The sequence below is a fragment of the Ochotona princeps genome, chromosome 2 (genome assembly GCF_030435755.1).
Source record: "Ochotona princeps isolate mOchPri1 chromosome 2, mOchPri1.hap1, whole genome shotgun sequence".
NCBI lineage: Eukaryota > Metazoa > Chordata > Mammalia > Lagomorpha > Ochotonidae > Ochotona > Ochotona princeps.
This window is the reverse complement of record NC_080833.1, coordinates 72,663,979-72,689,870: the sequence shown is the minus strand read 5'-3', so window position 1 is coordinate 72,689,870 and position 25,892 is coordinate 72,663,979. Positions and strand designations below refer to the sequence as shown.

The following is a 25,892-nucleotide window of genomic DNA, read 5'->3' as shown; positions in this document are numbered from 1 at the left end:
GCCCAAGGGAAATGCTGCAGAGTTTGTCCTCTGGGGGAAGCCTTTCTTTTTATCTGCTTTGTCTTCTGTTCTTTCTAACACCACTTGTATTTGCCATCTACCCTTAAGAGTTCACTATTCTCCAAATCTGGCCTTACCTTTAATCAGCTCTCACCTTGACCAAATTATTTAATCTGTGAAGTGGCATAGACTGCAAGTTTAAACATGAAATAATGAACTATGATCTTTGCATTTCTGTTTGTGGATTTTATGCAAAGAAATAAGTTAAATGAAGTAATAAGTAAACCTGAAAACCTCATTTTACACTTCCACAAGCCCTAAAAACATGCTGAGAAAAACATATGTCGCCAAGAATAAAGTCAGTGTAAGGTTTTTAAAAGCACCAACATAAACAGACTTTCTGAAGGTAAGGTCTGAAGGTAGTTAGCACACTCTGAATTATTTAACCTTTAGCCTTGTCCAGAAGCGCTAGAGAAGCTCAGGAGGACGGAAGCTGTCTAAGAGAAAATTCAAGAAAGAACAAATCATAACTAAGTGACTATCAGAGAACAGCTCTCAAAAAATGCAAACAAACAAACAAACAAAAAACAAACACTGTGAGGTACAGGATTCACTTTTAAGCATGGACCAGGGCCAAGTGGATTACAGGGAAAGGAAAATGACAAAGTTGGACACAGAGCTGAAAGCGCACGTTCTACGGAACCGGGTTTGGCTCAGGGGAAGGTGGGGCTGTGAAAAGGAGGCGTTTGAGGACAGTGTGCTAGTACTGAAGCCGAGCCTTTGGGTTTTGAAATTTGGGAGGCAGGATTCTTTGTCTTCCTCAACGGTGAATTGAAGGACTAGGAAGCCATGGTTAGCCGAAAGGAACTGATATGGTATAATTAGGAAAACAGAAAGGAAAAGTAGGGAAAAGCAGCAAGAATGAGAATGTACAACAAAAAATGCCACTAAACAAATGCATATTTTGAACAAATATTTTTCCAAGGAAAGCAATCACATGTGTGAAAGCAGATGATAAAGGAAGGATACATGGACTCAGGGGAAAAGAGGAGAAGGCAAGACATTAAAAGGATGTATGAGTTCAGGGACCTTTGAAGTTATAGAGAAAATCCTTCATAAATGGAGGTGAAACTGGAAGAAGCACAGAAGGAAATAAGACATTGTAGGTGACACAGTAAATATATTTAAAGGAACTCTAACAGCAGTGAAAATCAACAATAGTTTTAAAAGAAATACAGAGAAATGGCACATACAGAAGATCATGGTCCAAGGTACTTATGATAGGCTTTTGAAGAACAGCAAAACTGTCAACTAGAAAAAATATTCAGATAAAAATCATGAAAACTTTGCTGAAGTTAAAAAAACAGACTTGAAACTTGAATCTTTCCAATGAATGGGTGTACTATGCACTGGAAACATGTATCCAGAATGATCAATAAGAAATCAATAAGATAGAATCACTGCATTTCAAAAACAGAACAACTCTTAGAAATAATGGTACAAATGAGTCAATTAAAATGAGAAAATTAGTGGACTTCAGATTTCTTTTCTGTGACACTGAAGTATTGAGGATAGTGTAACAGTATTTATAAGCTATTCAAGAAAATGACAAACCAGCATTTTATATACAGTGAAACTGAAGGCATAATTTGCATAAAACAATTCTGCGAGGATTGACACTGTAAACCTTGTTTCCCTGAATGCTTATTGAGAGAACTAACAGGTGATACACAAAGGGAAAAGGACTTAAAGAACTGCAAATCGCTGGCTCTATTTATCAGAAGCAAATGCAGCAATAGAGAAGTATACAAATACCATATTGAACATGTGGGAATAAAGTAACCGCCAAAAAACAGGAGAAAAAAAGACGGGGATTAAATTGATGTTGTTGATTGTTTTGTCTGTAGAAATTGGATTTACATAATCAAAATTGAAAAAAATAGCATCAACATATTTAATAATAAAATTATAGCATTAAAAGAAAACTCCTATACACTAATATTAGATGATTTGGGAAGAATGAATATGGAAAATAAGAAAAGATTACTCAAAGGAAGAAAGAATAAAAGTGTCAAGAAAGGACTGGGGGCATTATATCAGTGTTCTTACAAAATTTTATGGAAAATGGAATTTAAAGATAAAATTACTTTGGTGCAGAATAAGCAAAGCTCAGAGGTGGGTGTTTAACACAGCCATTAAATGGCATTTGATATGCCAACACCCTGTATCAAAGTGCCTGGTTTTGAGTTCCAGCTCTTGCAGAAACTGATTTCAGCTTCTTGCAAATGCACACCTGGTAATGGCGCAATTCTTGCCGTCCGCGTGGGAGATATGAATTGAATTCCAGGCTCCAGTCTTCAGTTTTGATATTATGTTAATGTTAATGCAGTGATAAATGTTAATGCAGTGATTCTATGTAACTTATCAGTCAAGAATCCAACTAGTTATTCAAAAGAATATCGTATGACTGGTAAATCATAGGAATACAAAATTATTTCACTAATGCCAAATTTACTGAATATTAAATGATCAAAATCCATTTTTTAAAAAGCTATGTGTCATAAAAATAATAAAAAGAGAACAAGGGAACATACTAATTGCATATAAAGAAGTATTGAAAGCATATAGACTCCAAAGTTTTCAAATGGCATTTCTGTTTTTTTTTTCTTTCAGTGTGCAAAACAAGATTTATTTAAGAGAATGAAAGCGAGGTCTCCTGTCCTAGTGGTCACTCAAAAGGCAGGAAAAAAAGGGCATTCAGATAACACTTCTTAATAATATTCACTTCTTAATAATATTTCCTTTTTAGCAGGGTCAGAAATTTGAGGCAATAAATGACAAGGAGTCCTGCTAAAGACAATAATTGTTTTAAGACAAGGAACAGCCCTTGCTGTTTCACTTAAATGTGAGTTTTCCTTTGAGTAGCTTATTTAGCATCGTAGTTACAGCTTTGTATAGCTTTCTGATGGCACACTCTTTAGTTTGAAGCCCTGCAGGTTTTTCCTGGTGCAGTTTACTGGCAGTTTGCTTCTCAGAATGAGACCTACCTATCCTCAGAAATCAGGAAAGTTTGAGTGAGGGGAGGTCGTCACAGACTACTGTACCTGGGTTTCAGGAATACCAATTTTCATTAATGTCTGAAAATAAATGCAATCAGCTGATTAGCTGATAAGTAACTTATAGTGTGTTAGAATGCATGGCTGTGTATGGATTAAAATTTTACATATAGCAAAATTATAAAATATAAGAAGTCATAGGATTGTTTTTGTGCGTGTGTGATATTGTGGTTCTGCTTTAACATATACCTCAAATCTCTGAAATGCTTATCATTCTACAATTGGGAATGCAGAGATGTGAAAGAGCTTAAAACGCACTGTGAATATCTGAGATATGGACATTAAAGAGAAGGTCCTCTCTTTACAATGAAGTCATGCATGTCTTCTAACTCAAAATAAAAATATTCTAAATTGAAAATATACCTAACCAAATGAATATTATGGCATCACAGCAGCTTATTATAGTTTTAGAATATCAATTGGTATTATTGTGATCAAGAGCAGACTTAGAGCTGGGTTCACTGCCATCACAAGAGAGTTCCTATCACAATTGCTAGCTTGGGATATAAATAAAAATTCAAAATCTGAAGTATGATTTCTGCTGTACATGATTGTACAGTCAAGAAATTTTAAACCCCCTGTATGCATTGAAATAGCTCTAAAAATGCAACTGTTTTATTGGTAAGATGATTGTTCTAACCTTCAAATCAAATATTTGAGTATTTTGTAAATATCTACATGATGAAACATTTTAATTGTGTAAGGGTACTTCAAAAATTCATGGAAAAATGCAGTTATGAGACAAATATATTTTGGTGCAAAATATTTTAGAATCCATGCAGTGTTTTTCATAGTCTGCATTCTCCATTAACTTGATGAGGATCCCACATATTTCTGCATTTTAAATGAATATTTCATTTTTGAAATGAAATGAATAATCACTTTATCTTTGAGCAGAGCTATCAAAGAGCATTTTCTTATATTTTGTTACTTTTAATGAACCCAAATTATCAAATATCTACTAATTTTCTGTAAAAATAATTAAGGCAATTTAAAACATTTCTAATTAATGTTGAAGACTTAATTTTTCTTCACTTACTGAGATACTTTGATATTTTAAATTAAGGATGATTATATATTTTATGTATAGTGTCTTTTTGTAAAGAAAGATGCAGATGGAACTTTATAAGTGAAAGAATGATAAAGTTTATCCAGCAGAGTGAGCAATGGTTTATCTTAAAGAAAGGAGTCACCATATTGTAAAAGTGGTATTGACTTTAACATGACTTGAGGTTTCATCAGATTCTGGTGAGGTAAATCCATACAGAAAATTCAGAACCGTTTGCATGGCAGGTAGTTTAGAGATTCAATAGTGAATAACACAGAATGTATCTTGCAAAAAAGTTGTATTTGGGTTAGAGAGATAAGCAGTATACCATTCATAATATTACAGTGAGCAAAAAATTAAAGTTATAACTAATGACATCTGTATTTTGTAAAATGCATGTGATATAATAAACACAGAACAGGAGTTTGTGAATCAGATAAAACATTGCTGTGGATGACTGGGGGGAAAACGGCAGAAAGATAAACTTGGAAAATACAGAGAAAGTATAATGATCACCAACTAAGCAGATATAAATTCTCTTGTCCAAGGATTAACAAGGGATTTTAGTGACCTGCATACTTTTCCTGTAGCATGCATTATGGTACACTGGCAAGCACAGGGTTAGTTTCTGTGTGAAGTATAGAAAAGAGCCTGAAAAAAAACAGTTTAAGGGATTATGTGAACTTAGTGAAATAGCTTCCAAATAACAAATTTGTTTTTGTAAGTTGAACTCCACTTTTTCCCTTAATACAGATATCATTAACTTCTGAGTTCTAAATTATAGAAGTGAATGACATCTGATAATCCCAGAAAATGTGAATTAATTAGAATAACAAATAAGAAACCTAATCAAATGTGAATGTTGTGGAGCTAAATTAATTCTCTAATTAAATCTTGGGTGTAGAGCTATTGATATGTAGGTGTATATGTGGTTGCACTTGCACACATTTATTCAAACTCTTGTGGGTAGAATCTTACTGTCCCCATCCTTATCTCCTGTTACCTGTAAACTATTTATGGATCATGTTTATGTAGCAATTACTGTTACTAGAAGGATGGTTTTCTCATACCCAAACATTTGTATGAACACATGAATGCATAAGAGTAAGATTCTTTGTCTTTCTCTCTCTCTTTCTCTCTTTTAATTTCCAGGCATAGATATTCTTCATCAACTAGGCCTTGGAGGCAAAGATGTAACACACTCATCGCCAGTGACTGCTCTGTCATCATCATCTACACCATTACCTCAAGGGTTTCATTTCACAGAACCAGGTGTCATTTTAAAAAATGACACTTATATTGAGTTACCTCTCATGAACATTTTACCAGTCAACTTAGGACAGTCATTTACATTATTAGTTGGGTTACAGTCATATAGAGTGAACAATGCATTTCTCTTCAGCATCAGAACTAGAAACAAACTGCACTTAGGAGTCCAATTACTACCTAAAAAGTTAGCAGTTTATATTGGAGGAAAGCAATCTGTCGTGTTCAACTCCAGTATTCATGATGGGCAATGGCATTCATTCGCCATTGCTGTTACAGACCAACTTGTTTCCATGTTTGTTGAATGTGGAAAGAAATATTTTAGCAGTGAGATTGTTTCTGAAGTCCAGACTTTTGATCCTAACAGTGTGTTTACCTTGGGAAGTTTGAACAATCATTCAGTCCGTTTTGAAGGAATAGTGTGTCAGTTGGATATTATTCCTTCTACTGAAGCAGCTCCAGACTACTGCAGGTCTGTGAAACAGCAGTGTCACCCAGAAGAAAGATTGCAGCCTGAATCAAGCCTTCTTCACACAACTACCAAACCAACTAAGATCACAGAATGCTCTCCCCTGCACAAACGATGTGGTGAAAAAGGACTGTCGGAGGATGTATTTACTGAAGGCAAAAGCATTCTGAGTTCTGCAAACGTGCATAAAACACAAGAACGACAGACACCAAGCTCTCAGTTAACTCTTCTTCATTCAAGAGACGTCTCTGCTGTGGATTTCACCAGCCATGGGATTCAGGCCAAAGCAGTGATTCCTGAGAAACACATTTATACAAATTTAAGCCTGTCAGTGACTCATCCTCACCTCAGTGAGACAACAAACACCTACAACAAATTGACTTCTCTTATAAATGTGTTTGACAATAGCACAGCACAGAATGATAAAGGAATTGATTTGTCACTGCTTAAGAAAATGTCATCTATTCTTCCACATATAAAGCAAGATGAAATTACTGATCACAAGAATGCTGTCACTGCCAATCTACATACTAATGAACTAATAGAAATGCAGCATATTTTAAATACAACTTTCTATAAAGTGACAGATGAGCCAACTGTCAATAATCACCTTGACTTAAGGAAGGAAGGTGAATTTTATCCTGATGCTACTTATCCCATCGAAAATAGTTATGAAGCTAAGCTTTATGATTATTATTATTATTATGAGGATCTTAATACAATGTTTGACGTGGAGTATCTGAGAGGGCCAAAAGGGGACACTGGACCTCCCGTAAGTTGCTTTTTATTTCTGTCTTTATATATGTCTTAATATATTAATTTATAAAACATTTGTGCACAGCAGATTAGAGTTATCACAATGTATCCTGGCACAGTGAGTGAATTTGTGGTTTCTGTAATCCATCTATCAAAATGTCACAATTTTTTTTTCCTAATTGTCAGGTTGCACAAGCAACTTAGTCATGGTAAAGTTATAGAAAAACCAAATGATTTACCTTTTCAATTGCGATATAACCAGGAATTCAACTGCTAATTCTAGATCACCACTCTTTTTTTCTAAAATTGATAGATTTACTGCAGTCATGTTGAGAGAGGGATGTACAAATCATGGTAGACTAAAGGAAAATGTAAGGTGAGTTTTTGGCCAGAAGCTAAGACACCTGCTACGATGCTTATATCCCATACTGGAGTACCTGGATTTGGTATCTGACCAAATTTCTTGATTCTATCTTCCAACTGTGAGGCAACAGTAATAGCTCATGTAGTTGGGTTCCGGCTATCCATATGTGAGACTTGAATTGAGTTCTTGGTTCCTGGCTTACTCCATGGCCTATCCTCAGGCTGTAGTGTGCATTTGAGAAGTGAATCAGTGCATAAGAGCTCTCTCTTAAAAAGAAAAAAAATCTAAAAACACGTTAAATCTACCAACTAAATATAATTCCAATGAAATTATATCAAATGGATTACGACAGAGTATAAAATTTATTTTATGTAGAAATTCTGCTATAGTGAATCATTGACTTAGAAAAATCAAAACCTTGACATTATTGTTCTAAAATGAATTTCATTTACTTGAAGCGTAATGTATTTCATTATCTATAAATATGGCTATTTGTATTTGTGGGCTAAGAAAAGCTTTAACTTGCATTATGTGAAAATAGCTTGTCGGTCAATACAATGGAAGAACAGGTAACAGAGAGAGAGATAGAGCAAGAGAGAGCAAGGGAGAGGGAGAGAGCGTGAGAGAGAGGGAGAGAGAGGGAGAGAGAAAGAAAATGATGTCTTTCACTCACTGATTTAGTCCTCAAATTATGGCAAGGGTTGGAGTTGGGCTGGTGCAAGGCCAGGAACCAGGAGATTCTTTCAGGTCTTCCCCGTGGGTGCAAGGTCCCAATCTCTTGGGCCATCTTATACTGCTTTCTCAGACACATTAGCAGGGAGCTGAATCAGTCGTAGAGCAGCCAGGATTGAGTTTCCGCATCATAGGTGATAGATTTGCCAGCTGTATCACAGTTCTGACCCCCTCAAAGATGCTACTTTCTTAGCTGTGTTTGTGGTTACTATTTGAAGTGATTTCAAAGGTATTAAGTAAGTTTTATTAAAATCATTAGAGGTTTGATATAAAATCTGAAGACTGAACTGTTGTGGGAAAAATGAACTCAACTATCAAAATTAATTATAAACACTGATGATAAAGTTGAATCATTGAGAGAACATATTAAATGGTTATGGAAACTATTCTTTCAAAAATAAATATTGGTTTGTTCTGTAAATCTAAAAGTAGCCATTCAATATTAGTGAGTGAGGCAATTCACAATCCACAGATACATACTCAGTCTTTATTATGTGCCAAAACATTTAGACTAAATTAAAAACTCTGACTCATTTTCCATGTAGGCATACATTATACAACCCCTCTGCAATCTTGTGCTGTTACATGTTCTCTTTTCTGTCAATTTCCTGTTAGTTCTGACAACCAGGCTGTACTATTTTACTCATGCCCTTATTCATTTATTTCAATTTCTGGAATTCATTTTCTAACTCCAACGGATCTTTTATATCTAACATGTTCAGAGAATTGCTTTTGAATATCACAATATAAATTAGGTCTACTACATACTACATCCATCTCTTTCTGTTTGTCTATTTTCGAATGAAATTTTAATAACTTATTTTTTTCTGTTATTGTATGTATCTCTATCTAGACTATAAAATTCAACAGTGCTTGGTGCTTTATAATGCTTTTTAACAGAATGAATGTAAGAGTGAATGAATCTAAAAAGGGATGCAAGATGAACTTCCAAGATTAACTGACCCAAGGTTATTGTCTTTTAGAAGAACTGATGTATTGAATACATCTTCCTTTGTGTGCGTGTGTATGACTCTAGCAATATACAGTAATTAAAATACAAAAGAATTATTTGTTGAGTGCTTGCTGTGTATATACTATGGACATTTTACATATATTAGCTTTAATGCTTTTAATAAACTTAAAAGGAAGAGTTTTGAAACTGATATTTTAATTTGTTTAAAGATTTATTTTTATTTATTTAAAGGGAGAGAGAGAGAGAGAGAGAGAGAGAGAGAGAGAGAGACGGACAGACACAGAGAGACTAGGGACGGAGGAAGAGAGGCAGGCAAGAGACAGAGACAGGAAAAGCTCTTACATCTGCTGGCTCACTCCCCAAATGTCCTCAGGAGCTGAGGCTGGACTAGTCTTCAGCCAGAGCATCCTGGAATGTGATCTGGCATTCCAGTATGGAATGCTGGCTTCACAGGTGGTTACTTAACTAACTGCTCCACCACTTAGGCACTAACAAATATAAGCAACAACAATTTTTAAAACTTGACTTGCTTGTCCATGGTCATTTGACTAGTAAATGCTAGAGGCATGGTTTGAACCTAAATTGGGCGATTGCAAAGCCAATGCTATTTTTAAAAATTGTGCTTTCATTTAATAGCAATATAAAAGTTACAGTGCTACTTTTAATACTTTATTTGCAGAAAATAATGTATTGTCCTCTAAAAATTATGCCATAAGAATTACATTGCTACTTTAGTTCCTGGAAAATGCTTAAAATAATCTGTTATGAAGGATTTGGATATGCAAAATTGTGAAGATGGTTGTAATTTTATTTAGTACTTATTAAATTACTAAATATTAAACACATATTTCAATAATTACATAAAATATAAGTTCTTGGTATAACAAAATGTCATCAGCTTGGAAGCCTATAGAAAACAGAATTTATTCTCACAGTTCTGGAGGCTGAGACGTTCCATAAGAGGGTGCCAGCAGGCTTGGTGTCTGGATGGGACCTGCTTTCTCATTTGTAGGTGTTGTTTGTGTCCTCACAAGGTAGAATAGACAAGTAAACTCTTTAGACCTCCTTTGTAAAGGCACCCCATTCATGAGGGTTCCGCCTTCATGATTCAATTACCTCTCTAAGGCCTCTCCTTCTAATACCATAATTTTTCAGTGAGTGTTTCGAAATAGGAATTTTGGGACAGGACAACTCTTTGGGCAAAGCATAATATCAACTACTTATGGGGTGTGAATGGAATGGCATTTTCTTTAGTAATGGAGTAGTAAAACAGGGCAGTAAGCCAGAGTAGACATTTCACATTCATTCACCTTCATTTTTAGTTCTAGTTTTTCCTACCTACTCTTATTTTTGGGTACCTCAAACCAAAAGCTGCTAGCTTTTTATTATAACTACAGAACCAGATATAATTTGAAAATTGTTAATTTCTTCAACAGTCCTAGCAAATGAAAATCAAGGTCTTTTAAAAAAAACTTTGAAAAAAAAGCCTTCAGTTTTATAATATTTTTGTTATTATAGGGTATAGTGTAATATCTACACGTGTATACGCAGTATAAATTGATCATACCAAGCTATTTGCCTTTCCATTTCTTTACTTTTTTGGTATTTTGAGCCTACCAGTGCCTCTTGTGCAGTTGTGTATATAAAGTATAATATATTATTGTGAACTTTGTGTTTACAATATGAACTGTACGTTGCATAGTCATTTCACTGTGCTGCTGAACTCAAGCCTGCTATCTTTCACTCAAGTGCATTTTAGTGCTCATTATCAGATCTCCAAATTTGTTCCCTCCATTCTTCCTGTTCTCTAGTAACCATTATTTTGTGTTCTAGTTGACTGTTCATATGAGTGTGTTTTTTTTTCCCCTTTGGCTTATTTCACTTTACATAAGGTTCTCCAGTTCCAACCATTTCACTGCAAATTTCAGGATTTTATTCCTTATTGTGGTTGAATAATATTCTAATCATCAGTCGATGGAAAGATTGATTCTGTATCTTGGCTGTTGTGAATAGCACTGCAAAGAACTTGGACTGCAGATATTTTTTCATATGCTGATTTAAGTTTCCTCATATTTCTGTTTAGCACTGAGATAGCTCATATGTTGATCTATTTTCTACGTTTTTTTTAAAAAGGTATTTATTTATTTTGCCTTTTTTACATTTTATTATTGTTATTATCATTTTATGATACAGTTCCATAGGCTCCTGGTGTTTCCATTATCCCAGCCCCAATCCTCCCCACCTAGTTCCTCTATTTCATTACTAAGATATAGTTCTTCGTACACAGTCATATGTCCATCATAGCGGGCATGGACAATGGCAGAGAGTCCAGAATCCTATTGTCAAGATATAGTTAACAGTTTCACTGCAAGTCCATCTTTATCTGGAAGTAGAAATGCATACTGCATTGTATCCTCACATCTGGATGTTAGTCTCTGTTTCACAGCTACTGTACATCCCCTCAAATGAAAAGTCATAATACAAAATAAATAATAGAAAAATAGAAATTTACACTGCCATGAAATTAAATAACATGTTACTAGATATGACAGTCTCTATTATATAGCTACTATACATCCCCTTAAATTCATCTATTTCTTGTCTAGAAGAGACACAGTTCACCATCAAAAATCAGCAGAAACTATATCTCATGGGATTTGATGTTTTTGGTTAGTTTCATCTCTTCAAAACACTTTCTTCTGATTAAATCATTCAGTGACTCATAAATTATAGAGTAGCATCATTTTCTTCAAGAAGGTTCTTGATTTTCATTTCTTCAGCCACACATTAGTCATTTAGTAGCATATTATTTAACTTCCTGGTGTTGTTAATTTCTTTTTTCTTCCTGATTGTTGATTTGGTTTTGTGGCTCTTCATTAAAAAAAAAGGTATTTATTTGAAACAAAGTTATAATTTTTGAAAATACATTTATTTATTTGAAAAGCAACATTACAAGTAGAAAGGGAGAGACAGAGAGAGGGAGAGAGAGTGTTTTTCAATCTCTTGGTTCTTTCCCCAAATGAGTGCAATAGCCAAGGCTAAGCCAGAACAAACCCAGGAGTCTGGAATTCCATCTGGGTCTCCTGCGATGGCATGGGCCATGTTCAGTTGCTCTCCCAGGACCATCAGCAAGGAGTGTTTAGGAAGTAGAAGAGGTTGCAAGGAACCATGCTCCTAAGTTGAGACTTAACCTGCCATGCAACAATATCAGCCTCTATTTATTACTTTTTAAAAGAAACTCCACCTGTCCTCTATGATAACTCTATTAATTTGCATTTCCATCAGTGTAAAGGACTCTCTTTTCTTCGCATCTTTGCGGAGGTTTTTTTTAGTCTTTCTTTGTAACAGCTGTTTTTGTTGTAGTTGTTTTAAATATAATGGTCATTCTAATTGGACTGTCTCTGGAGGATATCCTGCAACTGGCTCCAAGAACACTGAGGGAGATGCTGCTCTTTGGCCACAAGAACCACCAGGGGCAGACTGATGGGCATGTCCATTCATTGTAGAGCAAGCACAACTTAAATAGACTAGGAAAGGGGAAGACATCAGGGTGTTCCCCCACAGTGCTCCCACCCTTAATGACATTGTAATTGGCTAGAAGGTACATCAATACCTTTAGACCCTCCAGTCATGTCGCAAGTCACTCTATGTTACATGGCTGGAAGCTGTGCCTAAGGTCATGGGCAGGTAGACTGTGGGTCATGCCTACAAGTAGCAACCAGAGATCCAGGGGCAATTTCCCACAGGGCTGATAATATCTCATGATGTTAATTTATATTTCCATGATGGTTCATGATACTGAACATTTTTTTCAAGTATTTTCAATTTGTAGTCTTTTTAAAAAAGATTTATTTTATTATTATTGGAAAGTTAGATATACAGAGAGGAGGAGAGACAGGGAGAAAGATCTCCAGTTTGTAGTCTTTTAAGTACTGTCTATTCAAATCCTTTGCTCTTTTCTGAACCACATTTATATTTGTGCTGTTAAAGGTTTTTTGAGCTCTTAATATATTCTGGATATAAATTATTTATCATAAAAATGGCTTGCAAACATTTCCTCTCATTTTGTCAGTTATCCTTTCATTCTATTGTTTCCTTTACTGTGCAGATTTCTTTGTTTGATGTCATCCCACTTGTCTATGCTTTCATTGCTTTCTTATCCAGAAAGTTGTGGCTTTTTCCAATGTCTTGAATTAAGAGTTTTGGATCTTAATTAGATCTTTAATCAATGTCTGGCGGCAGTTAGGGATACAGTAATGGCAGTAAAAATATTTGAGCATAAGAAGGAGGATGCCTTAGTTTGGGGTTGAATAAAAACATAGTCATCCAAACATATCTGTGGGGGATTGATTTCAGGATTCTCCTAGGCACAGAAATCTGCAAGGCAACTCTCTTGTTGAAAGAGTGGATCTGTAAAGAGTGTACATAATCCTTTTATAGACTTTAAATCAGCTCTAGATTGCCTAATAAGTAAAAATGCTTTGTAAGTAAATGTTGTTTGGGAAATAACAATAAGAAAAAGTCTGTCCTTTTTCGATACAGAAGCCATTGTGCTCCCTGAGTACTTTCAATCCATATAATTGGCTGAATCTGCAGACGTGGAACTGCAGATACAGAGGGCCACTGGAGCACTGTTCTCTCAAAATGTAGAAACATGTGGCAAATTGAATGCTACAGAAATGGGAGGAGGAAATACAATTGGTGTATGAAAAGGACAGTTTGAAAAATATAATATCTGAGAACTGCAAAGTGACTATGACCAATAGAATCTTTTGAGTAGCTTATATTAAGATGAGAAAAATGCTGATATTTTTCATCTAGCTGCCTCATTTCACTCGTGTGTGTGGGTTTAGTTGGAATGATACTTTCTCACTAGTCTAATCCCCCATTTCTCTCTTGACACTCAATGTAACTTTTAGATGTTCCTGGCCATATTGCAGATTAAACTATTTGAAATTATGGCTTGGACCCGGCAGCGTGGCCTAGCGGCTAAAGTCCTCACCTTGAACGCGCCAGGATCCCATATGGGCGCCGGTTCTAGTCCCTGTAGCTCCACTTCCCATCCAGCTCCCTGCTTGTGGCCTGGGAAAGCAGTTGAGGACACCCAGTCTGCACCCGTGTGGGAGATCTGGAGGAAGTTCCTGGCTCCTGGCTTCAGATCGCATAGCATCGGCCGTTGCACTCACTTGGGGAGTGAATCATTGGGCAGAAGATCTTCCTCTCTGTCTCTTCTCCCCTCTGTATATCTGACTTTCTAATAAAAAATAAATAAATCTTAAAAAAAAAAACTATGTAGATTGGGAAAAAAAAGATCCCATTGACAATTAAGTAATAATCACCCTTTATGGTTAAAAAGTGAAGTACATTAGGTGATTTTACTTTGTTAATGAAGAGAACAGTATTTATATTTTAAGCTATTGACCTTTAGGGCCAGCATGGTGGATTAGCAAGTTAATCCTCTGCTTGGTAGCACCAATATCCCATGTGGATACCATTTTGAGTGCAAGCTACTCCACTTCCATTTCAGCTCCCTGCTGATGGCCTGGGAAAGTAGGAGAGTTAGCCCAATGTCTTGGGCACCTGCACGCATATGGGAGAGATGAAAGAAGCTCCTAGCTTTGGGTCAGCTCGTTTTGATCATTGTAGACATTTGTTGAGTGACCCAGCAGATCGCTGTGTCTCCTTTTTTCTCTCACTGTCTCTCTCTCTAACTCTTTCAGGTTAAAAAAGTAAATAAATTCAAACTTCTACCTGAAAATTTTAAGTAAAAATCATAAAGCTTTTATTTACTGTTCCATAGTCCATTGTAAAACATTATATGAGGAAGAAAAGATAGTTTCTTACTTTCTATGTTTAAAAAGTAATATTTAAACGGCTCAGAACACTGCGGCAATTGATAAGTGTTGCTTTCATAGCTTTTTAATACATTATTTAATTGTATGTGACCTGAAGTGTTGCATTTCGGCATAGAGCAGATCAATTACAGGATTTACAGGATTTACAGGAATGGCCTCACTCTGCTTAACATATTACACAATTCCTTCGTATCACTCTTTTGGAAGAACACAGTATTCAATTTTCAAATCAAATCCTCTTGAAAATGTGCCTTTCTAAAAAACAGACAAATAAAAAGCAAAAAGATGTTGTTGTTGATCTTCAAACCCTGAATTGAATTCCTCCTTTTGTAGTAAAAGAAAATTTAGGTAAAAATCACCCACAAAATTACTGGTGTTACAGTCCATGTAATAACAGATACAGTGTTTTTAAATTTTGGGTTTCTTGCTGCCGTTTCTGACCAGATTAAAGAGTACACTTGAATTTTAACTCACCCCTACTGATTAGGGTGAGAGCATTTGTGTTACTTTACAGTCATCACCAGCTGGGAACTGGGTCCAGAAAAAGTTGTTCTGTGGTGGTAATCTTGTTAAGGCTTGTGAGAAACAGTATGTCTACTATCAATCCTAACACACTGTGATTTGTTTTCCAAGGGTCCTCCTGGTCCAGCAGGTATCCCTGGCCCATCAGGAAAGAGAGGTCCAAGGGTGAGTAGAAAATTTTCAGCTGGTAAAATTAGTAATTTTTCCAGCATGCTTTTTTTTAAAAGTTATAAAGTCTGTTCTTCCTTTAGAAAGCTGTCTAGCTCTTCAGATTTTTTCTCTACCTTTGCTGATTCATGAGATGTTAAACAATAGCTTTGTTTATGTAAGGATGAATACTCCTCCAAAGCATCTCTAGGAACATGTTCAAGAAAGATCATCTAATTTGTACATTAGTGACTGTTCTTGTAATCTAATTTGTAGATTAGTGACTGTTCCAGTGCTACTTGGAGAGGACTGGACTGGATTAAAATAGTAAATTCCTGGATTATGTAGTGGAAAATATTGGAGCTATTGTTAGAAAAAAATTGCCCCGAGGAGAAAAGCTACTGTCAACATAAGCAGTTGTTTCTCACATTCCACAAATCCAACTAAAGTGTTATTGCTGTGTTAGAATTAGTTACTTTCAAATTTTAAAAAAATGTGAATTTTCACTATGTTTCTTTAGTGAACTAGAAAAATGATAGAGAAGTGAAAATACCTTCATAAAATCACTTTTTGTCTTGATTTTTATTTATCATACAAATTATGCAAAGCAAAATTATGCTAAAAATACTAGTTTAAGTTATCCATATTCATATCCAGATTTTACCCATTTGAAACTATGATGAATTCCCTACAGCTCCAGCTATGATTTAGTATGCTTCTTTTTTTGAAAAAAGTATTTATTCGTTTTTATTGGAAAGGCAGATATACCAAGAGGAGGATCTTCCATCCACTGATTCACATCCCAAGTAGCTGCAGCAGCCAAAGTTGAACTGATCCAGAGCCTGGAGTCAGGAACCTCCTGGTCTCGTATGCGGGTGCAGGGTACCAGGGCTTTGGGCCATTCTGGACTGCTTCCCAAGACCACAAACAAGGAGCTAGATAGGAAGTGGGGCCACTGGGACATGAACCAGCACCCAAGCGTGATTCTGGCGAATGCAAGGCGAGGACTTTAGCCACTAGGCCACTTAGCTGGGCCCCATTTAGTACGCTTTCATCAACTGTCACACTGTTCTCATTAACCCTTCCAAACCTTGCCCATTCTCATCTAGTACTCGAACAGTTCATATCCTACTTCCTCACTGTTGGATCCGGGTTGCTACTAGCCTGAGGGGCTAAACCATATTTGCCCTAATTCTATTCCGTTCCACGGCTAACACTTTTATCCCAACAGCATTCCTTCAGAATTCAAATCTTGGTTTATTCTCATACTGTAGCAGTTCCATTCCGTGATTCCCTCACATCCCTTCTCCTCCTACTTCTTTTCATTTGTCCAAAATTCCTTTCCTTAAGGAAGGAGAAGTATTCTTATCAAGAAGAATTATTTCATTTGTTTTCCCAATTTTGTCCCCCTCAACCAAATATCTAATTTGGAAGTTGCAACTTAGTATTTTTTTTTCTTTATATATTTCATTGGCAACATGAGGTTAGCCCTCTGAAAAATTGTGAATGTTCATTAATATTAGTTCTCCCCTAGAGATGGTGTCCTGGCTTACTGTTGCACTACTAAGCTTTATGAAATAATATTTTACATGCCATGCCCTTAATTCTATATCATCAACTTATTCACTAATTTCCATGATTTTATACATCTACTTTATTAACATTTATTTTTTTGAATGTTACCAAAGACATGCCATGAAATTAAATTTTTTCCTTTGTCTTCACATTGCGGTACAGATCTTTAATATGTTCATTGCTGTTTTTTTTTTAAGATTTATTTTATTTTTATTACACAGTCAGATATACTGAGAGGAGGAGAGATAGAGAGGAAGTGGAGCTGCCGGGATTAGAACCAGCGGCCATATGGGATCAAGGCGAGGACCTTAGCCACTAGGCCACGCTGCCAAGCCCTCATTGCTGTTTTTATGTGTTTCTGATGTACTCTGCTCAATTAACTCTTGATTGGAGAAATAAATGATTATTAACTATGTGTTATGTGTTAAAATGGATGTTTAAGTAAAGAACACAGAGATGGGAACTAATAGCTAAAGTCCTCACCTTGGGCACTCTAGGATCCCATAATGGTGCCAGTTCTAATCTCTGCACCCCTGCTTCCCATCCAGCTCGCTGCTTGTGGCCGGGGAAAGCAGTTGAGGACGGCCCAATGCCTTGGGACCCTGCACCCATGTGGGAGACCTGGAGGAAGTTCCTGGCTCCTGGCTTCGGATTGGTGCAGCACTGGCCACTACGGTCACTTAGGGGAGTGAACCATCTGAGGGATGATCTTCTTCTCTGTCTCTCCTCCTCTCTGTATATCTGACTTTGCAATAAAAATAAAGTAAATCTTAAAAAAAAAAAAGAAAACAGAGATGTGGGACACAACACAGAGAAGTTCAGGGGTATTTTCATCAAAAATTATATGGAAACATGAAGTTAAAAGATAATCTTATTTTGTTGCAAAAATGAAATTCATGCTTAGGTTTTTTTTTTTTAAACATACAGTTCCCTTTAGCTTGCTATGGACTCCTGCATGCATGGATTTCAGAATTTTTTTTTTTTTTTTTTGGCAACAAAATAAAGTTATCTCTCAATTCCATTTTCTGTTAACTTTGAGTATCCTTGTTTAGTGGCCTGACACTTAGAAGATTCAGTTTCTGTCCTTACTGGCTGTGTGAGTTTAGGCTTCTTATTTATATAGGGACTAAAAATAACCATCCTGCAGAATTGTTACAAGTATTAATGTGAAATATAAAAAAAAATTATGTTATGCAGTAGGTTCTTTCAAAACACATTTTTAAAATTCAGATCATATAATTTATCAGTTATGTGAAATCAAGTCAATACTGAGTGACTAATATATGTTAAGGACCACATTAGCAACACCAAAAGCTTCTTTTTCAAATAATTTATCATCTTTTTAAAAATAGCATATACCATAATACAGCTAAAGTAACAATGTAGCAATAAAATTTTTAAACAAGTTAGAGTAGTATAAAAATATTCTAGTACAATGTATAATAATTGACAAATGAATTTCACATGGAGCAATTTCTATAGAAGGAGAAATCAGTTTATTCTGGTATGGCAAGATTTAAAAATAAATTGGGGGCCCAACGTGGTAACCTAGTGGCTAAAATTCTTGCCTTACTAACACCTGAGATCCCATATGGGTGCCAGTTCTCATCCAGCTTCCTGTTGTGGTCTAGGAAAGCAGTCTAGGATGGCCAAAGCCTTGGGATCCTGCACCTGTGTGGGAGACCCAGAAGAGGCTCCTGGCTTCTTTCTTTGGATTGGCTCAGCTTTGACCACTGGGGCCACTTGGGGAGTGAATCATCGCACTCCAAATCTTCCTGTGTCTCTCCTCCTCTCTGTATATCTGACTTTCCAATAAAAAAAAATCTTTTTTAAAAAATAAATTTTGATGTCAGTTGAGATTTGAAGAATGATTTAGTTTAGCGTAGGAAGCAAAGTAAATGAAGTTTTAAGTACACACAGAGAGAATGCATGTTGGAGAGGAGACTGCATGTGTTACTTTGAGAATTTTAGAGTGTACAGATTTTATATGTTGCATTAGAGACACACTGCAGCTACAAACAGGACTGATGATTAAGGAACGTGAAAACCTTGAGATCATGTGTGGGAGCAAAAGATGGAAACTGGGGTTTTGTTCTATTGTCAGTGTAGCTATTCTTTCCAAAGCTAAAATGTCCAAGATCTTAGAAAAAATAAGTAACTTTGAAAACAGCATTTATTTTAATGAGATTATATAATATTTATTTGACTATTAAAATCAACACCTACTTGTATTTGTTTCTGTTCTAAGAATAATTTGACTTTTTACTATTTGTAGGGCATACCAGGGCCACATGGAAATCCTGGGTTACCTGGATTACCAGGTCCAAAGGTGAGTGAATATTAATGATTGCTACATGCTTTTACTTACATTTTAAAGGCAGATTCTTAACTTCTAAGGCTAACGTGAGACATAAAAAATATGCGTTATCTCTGTTTCACAATTTTTCAACAGTATTGGCTTAGCTCGACAGAAAACTAGGTTCCTCTGAAAGCCTACAAAACTTGGAGTTTTACATTTAGTGACAAAATCAAATTCAGCATGCTTTGGTATTCCAAGTTATTTGGAATGTGTTGGCCCTTGAACATCAGTCTGTAAATTAACTAACTGTTAACCAACAGTTTAATAACTGTACACCAGACAGACTGCTTTTAAACTGCACATATTTTTGAGGATATCTGATGTATGACAGATGTTTAAAATGTCCCAAATATATCAAATAAAGCTGATAGTGATTGAGTACGTGAAACCAATTTCCCTACATATTTCTTGTCAGGTTTAATTGAACACTCAAGTTTTATATTTTATAATCCTTTTACCATGTTTACTAGAGAAAAATAAAAATGCAGGTTTCTTACTGTTAGTAATTTTTGATATTTAATCAGAATTTATTTTTGTTCTTGGAAATAAAGGTTTGCTTGAAGTTAAAGGATATTAAGATATAAAGACAATTCTTTCTCTTTTGCTTTTCTGTATTGTTTGACAGAAGTGACATGACTAGAATTATTAACCCTAAGAAATTATGTATTTTCAGAGAATTATCTTGTCATCTAATTAGGAAATCATCTGTCCATTTCAAAATGTTCAAGGTGGTTACTTGAACTTGTGAAAGAGTAAATTAAGACAATTGCAAGTTTGGGTGTCCAGCAGATTTAACTGAAATAGGAAACGTAACCCATTATTTAACCTTTAAAAGCATATTTGAGTTGTTTTGCTTTGCAAAAATTATTAGAGACAAAAAGTACTTTATACAAGTTAAATGATATAGAGCCCATTAAAAATTCACAAAATGCTTCAGCATCTTTGGCAGTATACTATTTCCATTTTTCAGAGGAACTGTTTATGAGGAGACTATGACAAATAGCAATGCAATTGTTACTAAAGATGTAGTAACACAAATAAACACGATCTTATAGTCTATATTAAAATATCTTAAGATAGTACAGAAATATATTTTATTTATTGGCAAATTAAAATCTGAATTAAGTACATTGCTGGAATAGTTTAGACTAATACATTTTATTTTACTATTACACATTTAGAATCAAATTAGTATTATCATAAAGGACAGAAGGTTAAAGTGATGTTTGTAGCTCCATTTGTAGCCAAAATGAGCCTTATTAATGTGTTTGTCCTCCTCAATAGACTGGATGCTTAGTTGAGTGTAGGACCGTGATCTTAATCCGACTTCATGTTTGTTCCCAGCCCAGTGTCAGCTTGTGTTTGGCACTCAATAAGTGACAAATGGAACCAATAAGAGGACCAATCTAATAATAGTCTTGAAGCATTAGCTTCATAAGTGAAATAGAGCTAACTGTACTTATTAAGTATCAGATATTTGCCAACTTCACGTATGCCATGTCATTTAGTCTCATCTCAATCAACAGTACTATGGGAGTAGATTTTATTATCTAAGGCCTTGTGCAGAAATCACTCAAAGAAGCACTTAGCTATAGTAAAAGTTGCATTAAACAGTACCATTAGATTCAAATTAGATATGATAGTCTTTTTTTTTCACACTAGATTGTCTCTCCTAATGGTGAGGAATTCTGCTATCAAAAGACTTTTTCATTTTGTAATTGTAACAGACTAATGCTATTCCAAAATTCCAGCTTGTCTTGTGTTATTTACACACTGTAAAAAGTGACATTTATCTCTGGTTTATGAAAAAAAAATAGGTGCCACATGACAATTCATGGGATATACAATATTTTCTCTCTCTCACGCTCTCTTATTTTTTTGGTTCAGCTTTAGTAAAGCTAATGATACGAAACAGAGGAGATCTGTTAAGCTCACTAACTGAAAGCGTTGACATCAGGAGACTCATATTAGAAATAATATTTTTCTGAAAAAATTACAAGAAAGTAAACTTTTTCCTATTTACAAGAGAGGATGGCATTTTCTCTTATTACAAATGCCATCTGAGCCCTTAACTTATCATATTACCTACTTAATGAAGTGTGTTTTTAAAATAGTAGTCACTGCTTATCTGTAGCAAATGTGTTTTGGGACCCCAAGTGGTTGTCATAAACCTTGGATAGTACTGAGATCTATGTAGGTTGTTTTTTCTTGTATAAGTATTCTTACAATACAATTTAATTCACAAATTGGACTCAGTAATAAATAAACAGCAATAATATAAAATTTTTAAATATACTATAATTTTATATTTTACTATACTATATTTGATATTTTATCAATACTATAAGAAATGGTACTTAGAACTAATAAGTTTGTCATTTATGGAATTTTCCATTTCTTATTTCCAGGCTATGATTGCCTCTGAGTAACTAAAACTATGGATAAGGCGGGTACTATATTTACGGAGTAGCAGAAATCTTGTCATTTATTAATCACATATTTAGTTATGCTTTAAAATCTTTGAACATTAGTGATAAATATGTGCAGAATCTATATACTCAACCTTTTATGCACTTTAAAATTCCAGTTCAGGTAATCTATATGTGGTCAAGATTGATCTTTCCCTGAAATGCTTCTTAAAGGAAACGTAAAATCTTCCCCTAAACACTCATAGGTTGTACTATTAAATTTAGTCAGGACCAGTAGGGCGTTCAAATTTAATCCAGTTAAATGAAGACATCCAGCTGTAATACATTATAATGACAGTGTCTATCAATACTATTAAATGTTATTAGTAGTGATAAGTATTAAACCACAAAAAATAATGTCCCAATACTCTGTTTCTGGTTTTGACTGAATGTGCCTATGTCTCCATTATGTATTTTTCTTCACAAGTACTTTTTTTTTCCTGGATTCTCATTAGATGTGTATATAAGTACAGATGGTGACCGGCTTTGTTTACTGGGTCAAATTACCATAGACATGGCCAAGACAACACTATGAAAATGTAAAGAATGATAAAATGCTAAAGTACTGGGGATGGGGAGGATGGAGCTTCCATGTTCTTTCCTGGCACACCACCTTTCTAGCACACTGTTGTGTTCACTGATCCATGGATCTCCAAAATCTTTTTGTTCAGTATTTTAGTTACTTCATGTATAAGCGCCATGTACTCCCTGCAAGTGTGAGAGAGGTAGTGCTGAAAGTTTGTACTCTCTAATCATTTTTGTGTCTTTCTAGTGACCAGTTCCCAAACCTGAAGATATTTAAGAGTTCTACCTTGAAAAACATTTACCAACCCGGAAATAGGGACAAAGACCAAAATTGTATTTGCATTATGCTGCAAATATTGATTTTCAAAAATGGTAACTACAATAAAAAGAGAAATAATCAAGATTTGCATTTAAAATGCTCAAGTATAATTGAACCTTAGATTATCTGAACATTTCATCAAGCAGAGTTTCTCTTTACAGAAAAAGCTAGAAAACAAAAATGCTATAATTAAAAATGGCAGGCAACTTTTGCAATCTCAATAAAAAGGAGGTTGAAAAAAATCTAGCACACAGGCAGAGGCTGTTTGGCAGTCTTTGAGAAATGGCCACTGAATGATGTCAATGAAAGGAACATGATCAGAGAACTGGTGGGAGCAAATTATGTAGGTGAGGGAATAGACATGAGAGCCTGTGAAAGTTAAAAGAAAGATTAGGGCCCGGCACGATAGCGTAGTGGCTAAAGTCCTCGCCTTGCACGCACTGGGATCCCATATGGGCGCTGGTTCTAATTCCAGCCGCCTCGCTTGCCATCCAGCTCCCTGCTTGTGGCCTGGGAAAGCAGTCAAGGGTGGCCCAAAGCCTTGGGACCCTGCACCCACATGGGAGACCCTGGAGGAGCTCCTGGCTCCTGGCTTTGGATTGGCTCAGCTCCAGCCATTGCGGCAGCTTGGGAAGTGAACCATCAGAGGGAAGATCTTCCTCTCTGTCTGTCCTCCTCTCTGCATATCCGCCTTTCCAATAAAAATAAATAAATCTTTAAAAAAAATAAAAACAAGATCAACAGCTGAAGAGTGAGTGAAAATAGAGGAGTTATGAAATACTCATCTATAAAAATAAGAAAATGAATTGACTGAGGCCATCACTGCACATAGTAAGCAACAATCAATGTATAAAACCATAAATTTAGAATGAAAATTTTCAGCATATGTGTTTTTTCCCTTTGTCACATTTAGCTGCAAGGGGACAGGAATTGCCACATGAGCTAAGAAGAAAAAGTAAGGGGCAATGTGATTGTTCATGTGTGCAAAAGAACAATTATAATGTCAGACCCTTATTTTACACTAGCCAGGGGTAAAAGTGAGACCACACAGGAGATGAGATAGTTAAAAAATGGTGGGACCCACAGATTAGCAGTTCATTGGGTTAATTGTCAGCAAAAGTTGTGAAGGTGTAGATGAAGCAAGCTGAAAACACAGGAAGAGAAATTCATGAAAGAGCTGAATTCTGTTTTTCAAGTTTGTAATAAGTTGTAAAGTTTATTTTAATGATTATCTTTAGCACTGCTACTTCTAATGCTATCACCTTTCTCCAGAGAGAATTTGTTGCTAAATATTGGGAGCTAATTGAAGTAGAAGTTGTTATTTTTCTCGTTGTAGAGAGGAAGTGTATAAGATTCAGAGATTAAATTATTTGTTCAGTATTTACATCTCCAATCCCAATATTCTTTTAACTGTTTTGTAGGGACTCTAAACTAATAAATCTGATCTAATTCATTACTAACTCTACAACATCAGGGAGTTTTTCTTCCTTAAACCCCTTTAGAAATCAACTAAAAGTTGCAATAACTTAGTGTAAAATAGGAGAATTTAGGACTTTTCTAAATCAGGGATAGGTGAAACTTTGAAGTCTTTGTATCAAAATATAGGCAACTTCATTTTTCTCTTACTCATACTCAAAAAAAGATATAAAACTCCTTTAGTAAAAGTCATGAAGACTATGCAGAAGTCAGTATTGATGTCCAAAGTCAACTGCAATTAAGAAATTTATAAATATCATATTAACGCCAAAAAGGATTTGAAAACAAATCAAGTAAGACAAAATGTAACAAGAATCAGAAGGTTGATACAAACTATGGAAGAAGAATTTTCTTTCAGTGCAGGGAAATATACTATTTACTTTGACATTTCTTGTCATCATATCCAGTAAGTCTGCTTCATGCAAAGTTTTGTGTATGTGTGTATACTTTTTTTAAGATTTATTAAGGAGTCTTTATTAACCAAGCTTGGTGATAACAGAGCCCACTCGAAATAGCAAATCACAAGTCCATATGGCAATCCAATCAGTCATAATCCAATCAGTAGTGACCCCAAGTCCAGCCATTAGGCTGAAGACCTATGTCCCAGCTTCCCAAACAATAGAAGTTATCCTAAGAGACATGTAATGAATAACCCGGACACACTTACAAAGCTGCAGACATTCACCTGTCCCCCACCTCTCTGCCCACATTCCACTACTGCTAGACCTCCCCTCTCCTGGAACTCCTGACAGCACACAAACCAGAAATACAGAGCATCTTAGCATTGCTATCTTTATTGCCCCACCTAAGCAGTAAACAGAAGGTGAATGATACAGACACACAGGAGCCATGCTCAGGGAATACTTGTCCTGGGGAGGCCAAGAGTCCGAAAGCCAGAGCAATGGAAGCACAAGACCAAGCACAAGACCAAGAGCTACCTTTTCGTTTTCTTTTCTTTTTTTAAGATGATGTTTACATGGTTGATCAGAGTGGGAACAATCAAGAGTTAGGAAAATGTGGATGTGATCATTGTTTCCAAATTTTCTATTTCTTCTTCCTGTTTCAGGGGGCAGGGGAGAGATAAAGGGAGAAGCCATATCCTGCCTTCCAATTGCCCCAATATCCGAGGATGGGGAACGGCCACCCAGTATCAGCCCAGGGTCCTGATATGCTGCACACTCTGAGAATTCTGCCTAAGTGGTTTCAATAGTTCTGAAATGCTGTCTGTTCCGACCAGCAGAGCCAGTAATGTGGACAGGGAGAGGGTCTGGGGATGAAGCACCAACAGGAGACCAGTGATGGTACAAGTCTCTGTGAAGTCTCGCTTTATTGCTCCTTCACCTCTCCTTATATACTCTTCCCCCCCCCCCCAGTCCTAATTTAGCCAGGAAATTGGGTACAGTTGAGTTCAACTAGTCCAGGTGTTTTTAGCTACAAGCCCAGTTCCTGTTCCTGCCCATCCGAAGGAGCACTAATCAACTCCTTAGCCCACAACAGCTGTCGATCTCTCATCCAAGGATGGGAGAAACCTGCTAATGCCCAATGGCTGACAGTCTACCTTAGAGTCCCTATTCACCCTGATTTTTGCTGTCATCATTTGGCTGAAGAAGTTGTCCAATTCGTTCTGTTATGCTTCCTTTGCTATATACCTGATATCCTTTGCAGGCTCCAATGGGCTTCCACATCCTCTATGTGCATCTGGGACAGTGGTCTACTATTCCACCTTTTCCACTGAGGAGGACCAGTTCTTTCAGGCGGGTCCAAGGTCCTGGGCCAGGTGCCCTGTGCCCTGTAGGACCCTCTGCCTCCAGGCCTCATGGATCTGGCACTTACTGCTCAGGCGGGCCCTGCTGGAACCCCCCACCCTGGGGCCTCATGGATTGGTACCCACTTTGAAGGCAGACCTAAAGACCTGGGTCAGG

The 25,892-nt window shown here is 36.0% G+C and overlaps 1 protein-coding gene across 2 annotated transcripts in view; it reads left to right on the top strand.

The window, feature by feature from the left end:
* COL24A1 (collagen type XXIV alpha 1 chain) overlaps window positions 1-25,892 on the top strand; it is a 339,546-nt gene that overhangs the window by 15,346 nt on the left and 298,308 nt on the right. For both annotated transcript variants that reach the window (XM_058658790.1, XM_058658792.1), the window contains 3 exons: window positions 5,317-6,671; window positions 15,213-15,266; window positions 19,099-19,152. In XM_058658790.1, coding sequence (XP_058514773.1) covers window positions 5,317-6,671; window positions 15,213-15,266; window positions 19,099-19,152 — 1,463 coding nt within the window. The remainder of the gene's footprint in view (window positions 1-5,316; window positions 6,672-15,212; window positions 15,267-19,098; window positions 19,153-25,892) is intronic.